The sequence below is a fragment of the Passer domesticus genome, chromosome Z (assembly GCF_036417665.1).
Source record: "Passer domesticus isolate bPasDom1 chromosome Z, bPasDom1.hap1, whole genome shotgun sequence".
NCBI lineage: Eukaryota > Metazoa > Chordata > Aves > Passeriformes > Passeridae > Passer > Passer domesticus.
The window spans coordinates 65,496,240-65,508,567 of record NC_087512.1 but is presented as its reverse complement, the minus strand read 5'-3'; the positions used below and the strand labels follow the sequence as shown (position 1 = coordinate 65,508,567).

At 40.9% G+C, this 12,328-nt stretch overlaps 1 protein-coding gene across 3 annotated transcripts in view; it reads right to left on the bottom strand.

Moving 5' to 3' along the window:
- The window catches only part of PRR16 (proline rich 16), a 144,558-nt gene extending 137,525 nt beyond the window's left edge, over positions 1 to 7,033 (bottom strand). For 2 of the 3 annotated variants that reach the window (XR_010352410.1, XR_010352409.1), the window contains exon 1: positions 6,633 to 7,032. Coding sequence is in view for 1 of the 3 variants with exons in the window: in XM_064403457.1 (XP_064259527.1) it covers positions 6,633 to 6,794 (162 nt within the window). In the remaining 2 variants the exon portion in view is untranslated. Of the gene's footprint in view, positions 1 to 6,632 lie in introns of all 3 variants that reach the window. The other variant, XM_064403457.1, reaches the window with a different exon arrangement.
- Between the last annotated feature and the right edge of the window lie 5,295 nt (positions 7,034 to 12,328).

Genomic DNA, 12,328 nt, shown 5'->3' with positions numbered 1-12,328 from the left:
ACTTGTTGCTTTTATTAAAAACAAACAAACAACAAACAAACAAAAAGCCCAACTACTACCAAAGAAAAATATAACCCTGTCTACCAATAGGTAACTAGGTTAGTGGTAATCTGCATGGCTGTCAGACACAGGCTATGTGGGAAAGAAAGTAGTCCATTTGCAAATTAGACCATTTTACTCCCTCACAGCAGCAGCCTCTGCTGAAGCAGGAAAAAGGGAGAGAAACCTTCACAAGATACACATGAGCTACTGAACATTTAGTTTTTTGCTAGGAAAATAACTAAATGTTTTTTCTTAAGTACAACATTAAGAGAAGACTATGAGCCATCAATATTTTGAAACTCTAAAAGGAATGAAAAGTGGAAGAGAATAGCGATGCTCATTCACAAAGGTATTTTGGAACAGGCACTGTGGGAAGCACTCTAAACTCAGGGACAACATCTGCACCTCTCCCACAGTTTTCCCAAGAGCAGTACTAATTAGTTGTACACAACACATGTGTACAACATATGCAGTAATTTGGCTGGAATTCTTTTACTGGAAGTAGAAGGGGTATTCCAGAACTTTGTCCAAGGTGAGTAATCAGAATAGAAACATTGTATCATTGCCAGAAGAAAAACATCAAAAATCTTCAAAGCTTCAATGATACTCTTCAACCAAGTCATTGATGTTGCATAATGCACTCATAGCAACAACTAAATTCTCTAAAATTTGAAGTTTAAATAAAAATTATGCAATCCAAGACTAATTTCCATCATTCAAACTTAGCTTTCTTCCTTACAAAGTCAATGGAAAAAATCCGACTGCAACAGACTGAAGTTTGTGCCTCACTATTTCTGTTTTCTGTATCATGGTCAGCAGTGCACGGACTGTGTGAAATTCAAATTACACAAAAACATATATATTTCTAGTGTGGTACTCTTTTTATTTGAAAACTGAATTTATATATGCTCTATTTAGCTCCTGACTGCACAATACACATTGCTATCAAGAGTTCAGTATTACATATAAGGAATGAAGTAGCTGACATGAGTTTAAACGTAAAATAGGTAGCACAAATTAGCAGTGTGCTTCCCTCTGTCAAGTATCTTGATATCAATAAGCAACTCCCTACAGGTATTCTTTTTATTGGGTTACACAATGCAATTACTGACTCTTGGTAGACATGGTTACAAATCAAAATGTGGAGCAACCTCACCCTGTCATGCATCAGCATATAAATGTTTCTGACCACCTTAACACATGGGGTTTTTCCAGGTTCACAGCTACCTTTTAGCTCCATTAGTTTAATTGAGACTACTAGCATAAGAGTTTTATCTTTGCTCATTGCAGGTTTTACTGTCTATAACTGTATAAATGCTTCACAGACCACAAGAAATAAATGGAAAGAAAAAATACAATACAGTTATCTGCAATGACTATTTATGGCCCTCTTTGGACCCCTGGGCAGATCACAATAAAGTTGCTGTGCTGTGCTTCTCTTACATAATGAATCATATTTTGCAGTCAAACATCCAGGTACAGTACATGACTGTATCAGGCACAAAGGAATAAGTGCAATAATAAAGCAGGAAAAAAATCTGTTAATGGAGAGATTAGCAAGTTTTGGAATGGCAGCTGCCTTTATTCATGCAACACTTTGACCCTGGTACATGAACTGGATCCAAATCACAGCCACAGCAAAAAAAATTACAAAAATGCTTCAGTCCCTCACACACCCTACTGACCAGGATCTGCATACACAGACAGTGCATGCACAGAAGAAAAGACTCCAGAAGAACACTGTTAAGAGGGCCTCCATCCCTCATCCAGGTATAAGCAGGGCATCTTCATTTAATTGGATTCTAACAGTAGGAACGCATATGCACAAAAAGCTCCAACTGCCACTACCTAGCAAAAAAGAGTGGCAGGTCCTTGACACCTGAACAGAATCCAAAGAGGCAAGAATCAGGAGAAGGAGGAATGGATTAAAATGTTTTGCTATTTTTCTACCTATCTTTATGTTTCTATATAGTATTTCCCATGCCTACCTGTAATAACTTCCCGCCTCATCTTCATGCAGCAACAGGAACCCAAAACTTTTATATTGGTGCTTGCACTGCACATCAGAGATACTCATATGTGATGGAGTATCGCTGCTCCAGTCCTCTTGGTGGACCTGACACCTCCTAGTTTCTGGTTTAACAGGCAAGAACTTGAAGTACCTTCTGCCATCTGGATAGTTACCAGAACACAAAGCCAGAAATAGAATGGAAAAAACTGGCGGTTGAAATTGTAATACACTTCTGCAGTCCTGAACCAGAAATTAAACCCACAGAACACATGACCACCCTTCACTTAAGAGAGTGATGAGTGGCCTGCTTATGGAATCAAGTCATTTATCTATAACGAACTTTGTCATGGTGTTTTGGTTCATATCTGCTAGCCTCACTTAGAATATATTTATTAAGTAATGCCCAAATTGTATAGATCATATCTTTACAGAAAATAAACACATCAGTTAGATGACAGAAGATTATGTACTCATTCTGTCAGCAAGACATTTTCACAGGATTTAAAGAAGAGGAGGTAGATTCAAATGACTGGAAATTCACTGATGTACGTGCAATGCCTGTGAGGGCTTCTGTTTCCCCTGCACCTCCATTTTGGAGTATTCTAAACACTGGCAATAGCTACACAGCTGCTTCCTTTCGATAAAAGGTTGGAGCATATTTAGCCAATTAAAAGCTATGCAAATGTCTCACACATAACTTCCAGGAATTTGTTCTGCAAGATGAATTTTTATTATTAAAAAAACTATTTATCAAAATTATTTAGTTAAGTATTTCCTTCATGAAAACAAGCACAAGAATAAAGAAATGTGTAACATTACCATAAAATCTGAATGCAAGGAAAGGAAGGTTTAAAAATTATATTATCATTATAAGGTTATATAAATCTCTGTGCCCTGCTGTCCACAGGTGTACATGTACATCCCCTACAATCCCTTCTGAAGTAATCAGAGGGCTACATCATGCATTTTACAATAGTTTAATTAGCACACATCTTTTGATTTCCAACAGTACATTACTTATGTACCAGACAGATAAGTAGTTCCAAAAAAGACTTAATAATAGCCATTTTTTCTATACAAACTCCAGTGAAAAAGGTCTTTTATTCAATCCTCTGGAGGAGAACCAAAGTTTAAGGCTCCACCAACTTAATTTTGAAATAGTCTGGACTAAAGGAATAGAAAGTGTTGCTCAATCCTCTGGCACCCCTTTGATTTCTCTTTGGAATATTCATCAAATGACAGCAACTTAAACCATTTCAAATCCATTTTTCAATGCAAAACCACATCCCGTTGTTGCTCCACACCCATGCAAGGAGACAAAACGGTCCATCCAAGCCTCTCCTAAATTAACAGCACTCTAGAGAAGGCTAGCCATACACCAGCTCAGACTCTGGACTCAGCACTGCTCCATCCTTCCACGTCTCCCAGTCACCCCCCTGCTCCATCCTTGATCTTCTGTGGTCACCTTAACCTAATCAGACAAGAACAATAAATAAGGGGGAGAGAGGGAAGGAAGAAAGGGATGGTTCACTTCTGAGACACAGTAACTGTTAAAATGTATTTCTTTTAATCTGCATGATTGAGTCACATGCTTTTAGAGAATATTTATAAACTTCATGGTTGGCCTATCTGGGTTTAACATGCCATCCTCTATTCACACCTCAATCTCCTCTTTTTAAAAACATAAAAAAATGTTCAAGAACCAATCAGAAAAAAAGGTTCAGACCAAAGGGCAGATGCAAATATATTAAGGTAAGTAAAGCATAACAAGCTAAATGTAATAAAACATACAGCAATGCTATTGCTATACAGCAATGCTACTTACTGCTACAGAGCAGTTCATTTTGAAGCAACAAAATGGTGTTTCATTTTGACAGTACTTTAACTATGAATCTTAAAAAAGAAGGCTGAAAGGTATCATGAAGTCTATCACAATAATTAAGTGCTCCATTAATCACAATTTATATCTAAGGGTAACAAATACGTAGGGATGAAAAGAAAATAAAGTGTTTTAAAAATTATGTAAATCACCAAAAAAATTACAGTACCATTTTATTTTCTATACCACAACTAAATAAATATTACTGGAACTACACAAAAAAAGGGCTAAAAAACCTTCATGCTAAAAAACCTACCACTGTAGCAGAATTGAAAACTTTTAAAACAGTAATAAAAAATGAAACACTGTTTCCAGTACACAATATTACACATTAAAAAAAAAAAAAAAAAAGTAACAGAAAAGGTTGCAGCTCAACAGCTGGGCTGCAGCAAACACCCTGGGAGGAAAAAAAAAAGGCAGCAACATTTCCAGAAATACAGAATTTGCAGTGAACGTGGAAAGTGTGAACTTACATCCCCTATTTCATCATTTTGATTGGTCCTACAGTAGGTAACATAAATGAAGCATAGTCATATTTCTATGTGTAATACACCTAAACTGACTATAGACTAACTTCCTGTAAGCTTTAACAAAGAGCCTGTCATTCCTTCCTAACACCTACAAACAACTGTGAAAGAGACTGGTTATCAGCTTATAAAATCACCAATTAACCCACTTTTACATAAAAAATATACATTGCAGTTATGTCAAGAGTTTTTGTGCAGATTCAGTCCATCCTATTAAGGCAGACAAACTAAAGGTACTCGGATGGCAAACTTTTGCAGACTTTCCAAAATAAATGTCACACTTTGTGTATTTAACACATAATGATAATATTGCAATGAAGCAGATGTATATGTATGCAACCCTTATTTGTTGGAGTATGAGAGCTACCATCTTTGTAAGGCATATTTGGTGAAAAGCATTACTAAAAACTTCATGTGCAGTCAGAAACAAGATTTAACTATCCTTTTTATAAAAATACCTTTATTTTCTCAAAACAGATGCAATTGGCAATCCTTGCACCCTTCAACAGGTACACAGTACTAAACAGAGTCACAGCTCCATTTCTCTACAGGTTTCCCTATCAAGCAGAGGTAAATCCAGTTCTCTTTTCCAGATGCAGTCAACCAGAACGGACAAGTTTGCTTAGATAAAACATGCCACAGTAAATGATGATATACGATCTCCACTTACAGCGATCCTGTTTGCTCACTGGATGAAAGCTAGGACTGATTACATGCAGGGAACGATTTACATTCATGGGACAGAACACATTACATCCTTTCCAGGTCCTGAAAATGTGCTTCTGCAGCAACAGAAGCCAGTTTACGCTATTGGTCTTAGAAACATTTAAAGAGCTGCTCTATAAATATTATTTCCATTTCAAAATACCTCAAAAAATTACAAAGCATAGACAGCAGCACATTAAGAAAAAGAGAAATTATAGATATATTAAAAAAAAAAAAAAGGAGGAACCTGGAATTGTGGCTGAAAAAAGAGCCTAACAGCTGTGATTAGTGAGCCGTGTGTTTATACATCTTTCAACATTATACAAAGCACTGGGTGAATTTCAGATTGCCTCAGATGGCAAAAGACTGTTGAAAGAAACTTGTTGACAATGTTGTTAAAATAGAAAATTAATATATGATGGCAAAAAACCGAAGCTTATTATAAATGTCAAATATAGGATTATAAAGCAATACACAGAGATTCTGGACTTGAATTTTGGTGCATAATCCAACCATCTGTCGACCAGTTGTGTAGCAAAATCAAGATAACGAGGAAATCTCCAAAAGGACAGCCAAATTCTTTTCCTTCAGCTACTGCATTTCCCTGCTTATGAACATGCCCGCGGTAATCGCACTCTGCCTGCAGATTAACCTAGAGGAGATGACACCCGCCACCAGCAAGGGAGGGATTGCGAGGGCAATCTTGCCAGATAGGGCCGATAAGCAGGGCGCTCAGCTACCGGAGAAGCAGGCTGCAGAGACTGAAGCAGACTTGGCCGCGCCGGTGCAGCCGCGCCAAGGGCGGCGGTGCGCGGGGTCCGGGGCCGCTCAGCCCCGCGGCCGGGCAGGTGCGAGCGGGGCTGCCGCTGCTGCTGCCGCTGCTGCTGCCGCTGCTGCTGCCGCTGCTGCTGCTGCTGCCGCTGCTGCTGCTGCTCGGGCCGAGCACGGCGCTGCACCGCGCAGCCCAAAACTTAAACTCGCTGGGGCGGGAGCGGGGTCGCTCCGGACTCCTCTCCCAGCGCCGGGACGCCGGCGCGGCTCAGCCCGGAACCGGGCAGTGCTGCGGGTCCCGCAGCTCCCCAGAACACCCTGGCCCAGCAGAGACTTCTCAGGAGAGGCTCCCCCCGGGAAAAATACAAACTCTGAATGGTGCCCTGAGGTGGGAAGTCCCCGAGTAGAGCCGCCTCACAGTCGTGAGGCGCACGGCACCCGGGACACGGGGGTGCAGCCCGTTCCGGGACGCGGGGCAGCGCGGCGATGCCCAGCCGCCCGCCCCGGGGCACGGCCGGGAGCTGCCCCGTGCCCAACCTGGACACCAGTTGCTCGACCCGCGGAGAAGAGGCGATAAAAGGAGCCTGGGGGCGGCAGCAGAGCTCCGGGGGAAGCCGGATCCCTGCCTGCGGGCGGTGGGGCTCTTGCCCCATACGGGGCAGACGGGGAGTCCGACCGAGCAGCCCTTCGCTCTCACCTCCTTAAGTTCCTTGGCGACATCTTTCAGGTCCCCCAGGACTAATTCCAAATCCTCCACGATGATCTTGATCTGCTCTTTCACCTTGGCTTTGGAGGCTGCCGGCGGCCCCTCGGACGGCGAGGAGGAGGAGGATGCGGTCCCCTTGGACTGGGCGGACATCCTTCGGGGCAGCCCGGCGCGGCCAGCGGGGCACGCAGGTCAGGCGAGCGCGGCGGCCGCCGGCCGCCCGGCCCCGTCCCTCCAGCTCCCGGAGCTGCCGCAGCCGCTGCCGCCACCGCCGCCTGCCCGCCCGCGCATCCCGCGCCGGGGGCGCCGAGCCGCGCCGCGCTCCGCCGGGCGGCCGCGCTGTGCAGCTGCCATCGGCTCCCGGAGCGGCGCGGGGGCCCGGCTGCAGCCCGCCGTGCGCCGCGCCTGCGCCTCGCCCCGCCCGCGCCGCCGCCCGCGCCCGGCCCGCCCCGGCTCGGCCCGGCCCGGCCCCGGACAGCGGGGCCGGGGGAGGAGCGCCCACCGACCGCGCTGCTGGGGGCGGCGGAGGCCGGGCGGCTTCCTCGGGAGAGGGGCTCTCCCTGCTCCTCGGCGCCGGAAGGCCCCTGGGGGCGAGAGCGCGGTGCTGTGTCTCCCAGAGGGTGCGCGGCGCTGTCTCTCCCCGGAGCCGCCCGCCGTTGTCCGCGGGAGCGGGACGGGTGGCACCCGGTCTGACGGGGAAAAGGTCAAAACCGGCCAAAGCAGCCCCCAAAAAGGAAACGGCTTTTCCTAGCTGGCTCATTGAAGAAGACAACACACAGTCCCTGTTTCTGCGGTAAAAGTCATTATTGGAGGGGTGACACTCACGCCCCATACTGTTAAGTGACCGATTGGCCGCGTCTGGAATGTACATGGATCGGTTTGGAGTCAGGAATGGAGCTGTGGAAGACAGTGTTGTGTAAATGTCACCAAATCGCGAAAAGGCACTTGTATGTCCCTGCTCACCTGTATAAACTGCGCTGCAAAAACACAACAATCAGTAGACCCTGTTGTGGTTGTGTATCACACCGTATAAAAATTGATGAGACACATGAGCCAGAGTATCTTTCACGAATATTCTATGAGGCTCTTTCTCTGAAGTACTGGCCAGTGCCACTTTGAACACATCCTTCCCCCACCACTCTTCAGTGATCGATCTGTGGAGCAAAATGAAGAGATTGTAAGATATCACTAACCTCTGGTGGTTTTCCATTTTACTGCAAAAAAGCTAAAAGGAGTTGCTCTAGGTATTTCTATCTTCCACTAGCTATGAACACCAAGAAGAGGGCATGCAGCCAAGTCCTGCTTTGAACATCACCCTGCATGGCTGCAGCTGACTTTGATGTTGTAAATGTTTCTAAGAGTTTTGGCAGCCTGAGATGCTTTAACCTCGCTAAAGCAGAACAGGAAAAGCAACCTTGCCCAGAGCAGTGTTTCTGCACGTGGTAAAAATCCCACTTGGTGAAGAACAGTTTGTCTCTGGGAAGATTGTGGGACTGGGATATGAATAGAGAGGGCCTGACAGCACCTGTTACTGCCTAGGACAAAGTGTAATTATCTTTCCACACTTTCCCACTATAAAATTTGTTATATTTGGCTGAAATTATGAATGGTGGGCATGGAGTTTAATTTTTTCCCCAAGCATCTGAAAGACCTTTCAAACAATTTCAAGGAGGCCATGTTCAAGAAGAGCCCCTGTCTTTCCTCTCAACTTTTCTCAAGTCAAATGAGTGATTTCTTTCTCATCTCACCAAGTGAAAGCTCTTCCAACACTGACTTTTAAAAGCATTCCCTCTGGTTATTTTTACTTAACTGTTTCTATATGAGCAACAACATCATATGATTTTTGAAGCTGGCTAAGTCAGAATTTCCAAACTGCAGTCACCACTAAATTAGAAAGAAAGCAACCCACAAGTTGTTGAATAAGTTTTAATTAATGTGTTTGAATATTGTTCCTCAGGGGTATTGTATGAACAGAAAAAAATAAAATGTATATGAAAAGCTATCAGTGGAATTATCTATGCAGAAACCAGCACACATCCAGTTTATAATTAGAGAAAAAAGCCTATTTTGTGACAGAAGCAAAGGTTGCTGTCTGACAGTATACCTGGCTATACACAACATGGTTTACATAGATAAGGGGCATTTTCTTACTGTACAAATAATTATCATTGTCACAAAATTGCTACCAGATTCGCTGCAGACATTGTAATTTGAGCATTTTACAGATTGTCTGTGTACAAAGTGTTGCCACTTCTCACTGCTAAATATTTTTATATTAAGAAGGAAGAATTGATTCCTGTGCTATTCTCATCGGTTAGTTTTAAGTCATGACAAGACTTTACCCACAATCCTGTGGTTATCCAATTCCTATAAGCCTGTGACCATATTTGGAGAGTTCCCAGATTTTTGAAGATTTTCATCATGTTCACTTTCCCAATCCCTCCACTTTTGTAGTGACATTCTTCTAAAAGCTGTGCAGGATTATACAGTGGCTCGTATTCATTCCAGTGTCTACTGCTTAGCCCTGAAGAATACTGACAGCACTTCTAAGTCCTGAATAAAGTTTATTGTCCTATTGGTCTTTACAGCAATTTAATGCCTTTGAAAAATGTTCTATACCTTGCCAAACTATGCTAACTAGTAAGTCCTTTCCCATAGCAAAGTTATCTCTTAGTAATTTCAGTTATTTTTTTCTTCTGTCTCAGCATAAAATGTTATTTATTAATGTGCTGTCAGGTTATTGTTTTTATAGTCTTTCTGTCTATACCTTCACCAAACCTGAACTGTCTAATCAGGCAAAATAAGAGTAACTCCTTACCGGGAGTTAAAGAGATGCAGAGGATGCTCAAGAAGTCTCCCCAGAAATCTTGGGGACAAAAGTTATTTAAAAAATAGAAATCTTAAGATATTCAAAATGCAGTTCACTGATTTTCCATTAACACTTGAAATCCAGGAACATTTACTCAAGAAAAAAAGAACCCAAATACCCACACAACACATTAAATACATACTTAGTGAGGTACCATATCACTGTGTCAGCGGTGATCTAAATTAAGTTTGCAAGTTGAGTAAGGCTTGCAGTAATTGGGAAGGACCTCTCTCACAAAAAATCTATCAAGATGCTGCAAACTTTTGTTTTGGTGATTCAGTAGATGGCACTTTTCCTTCTGTAAAAAATGTCCTATATCTCAGCCAAGTGTTACAAATAGAATGAACTGTACTCACACAAAGCAGTGATTTTATCATGCTGTTTTGTTTATGCTATTTATTTTACATATGGAGCCAGTAAGATTTGGAAACGATGCAGGAAATCATGAGTAATCATAAAATGTACATTAATCACAGAAATTATTTTGCATAAGAGTCAGCCACAGCAGTAACATAAGAAACATAATGACTTTTAAATTTAATCACTTTTCTCTTACAAAAAAAAAAAAAAAAGCCCCAGATGCTCACCTCCTTCCCAGCCCTACTTGGAAGGGCATCTTTAGCACCATAAAACCTTTGTAGTTATTCTTGTATGAGAATAGAAACCAAAGGAGCATGTTACAGATTATAGATGTAAAACTACATCCCCATTTCCTCCAGTTGTTAGTATTTCGGATAAATTTGTTAAAAAATAATTTCCTGTTGCCTGATGAAGGTATTTTCTTTGAAGTTTGGGCTATTTATCAGAGGCAAAAGTTCCATAAATTCTTGTAGGTCACACAAGACCTGGATGTTCTGGTTAATTTTAAACATTGTGAAACTTTCCAACCAAAAGCAAATAATTTACAAGGCAAAAAGATGCTTGCATCTTAATTTGGTGAATGATAAAATACAACCTTAATTTATTTTCTATCTCTCTTTAGAATGTGTTCTTAAAGGAAATATTCCACTTATCCACATACAAGTTAGGGAGGCAGTGAAACAGTAAAACTCTTTTTCTTGCCAAATGAAATTGTGTGGAAGAAAGCTTAAATCAATTGCCAGAGGCTTGAATGTTGGACGCATACTATTTCAAATGTTCAACAAAATCTTCAAAATTAATCATAAGCTAAATTAAAACAATGGGCTAAGATAAAGTACAATGCCACTAACTTGCATACCACTCAATTGTTAAAGACAGATCTTTATCTTTCATACTTTTCATCCTAAAAGAACAGTATCGTAATCTCTTTTCAAAATATTTCCATACTTAACTGAATATTATGTTCTTCTCTTAATTCTTAGACAGAGTTTTAATGGTTATGATGAGAAATTCACTCTGGCTGCTTATGTTCCAAACTGTAGAGTTCTAGATCATTTGCACAGAAGGTGAAAAACTTTTCAGTTAAAGGAAAAGAAATGAAAACTATTTTTGAAGGAGGTATGATGACATATTCTGAGATATTAATGACATATTCTTCCACTTTCTAAAAACAGGTTATTCCTTTAAGAAAACCTCAAGGTCTCACAAAATAAAAAACACACTTCTGAAAAAACATACTTCTGAATTCAAGTAACTCATTTCCAAAATGTAGCTAGAAAACATAATGGAAGTCAGGACTGGAGCAACATCACCCTTTGCACCAATTACTTGTCCTACTTGTCCACCACTTTGTTCTTGATATTGATTCAAAATCATACATACCATATGAAAGTTATCCCTTTCTGCCAATCCACAGATACTGCTCATAAGGATTTACATATTGGTAAGCAAAGTTCAGGATTGGTTATTTGTAAAGAAGAACTCTAGGCATGGAGCCAAGAAGCTGAACACACACCTAAAACTATCTTATTCTCCGTTCCAAGTAAAAGTAGAGCAGAGTTTTATGGAATCCAAATCTATTTTCCTTGCATGTTGTTTGTAATGTGTAAAATAAGGATGGCAATAAAAGTTACTTTTCTTATCTGGAAAATCTTTTGTTTAATGATGTTGTGAAAAGAAAGAGTGGTTATTTTCTTCTAACTTAAATACATATATGCAGTAATTTTTCCATTAAATATGAATAAAATGTATCTTGTGTATCACTTATGTTCCTTCAGTCTACTCAGGGTGGAATGCCACATTTATTAACCAGTTTAAATAAAATCTATATTAATGTCTCTGTATTGAATGCCAGCACACAAGAGTTACTACAGCTTCATAGGGAAGTGGTGGAAGATAAACATGTTGAAATTAAGTCCTTCTTTGAATTACTTCTGTTCTATCAAGCTTCCTTCATGAGCTGTGAACAACCATAACATATGAACCCAGTCTGCATCTGGATATTTCTCAGGCACTAAATTGCACTGGGTTTTTTTCCCCATAAAATTTTAACTAGAGGTAGTTCTCTAAAAATGTCAAAAGCTTTGAAAAGTGCACAAGGGAAAGAACTTGAACTATTTATTTTCTCCAAACTAAATCCCTCAGTAGCTAGATAAAGAAATAGATGTAATAAAAAAAAAAGAGTATTAATTATATCTGTGATTTGTTTCAATTCAATAAAGATATCGTTTTCAGTGTAAAACTCGACCATGTACTGCCTATGGATTTGGTAAGATAGGATAACAAAACCAAATTCAGTCAGAATACAAGTATCTAAAGGTGATCTTTGTCAAAGTTGGACTTTGTGAATTTTGTCCATCTATATTATACCATGACTTTCAACATTGTGTAAATATTTCTCTGTGGAATTCTTTGACTCAAAAAATACCCACTGTATAGGCAAGCATAAAAAACAGTC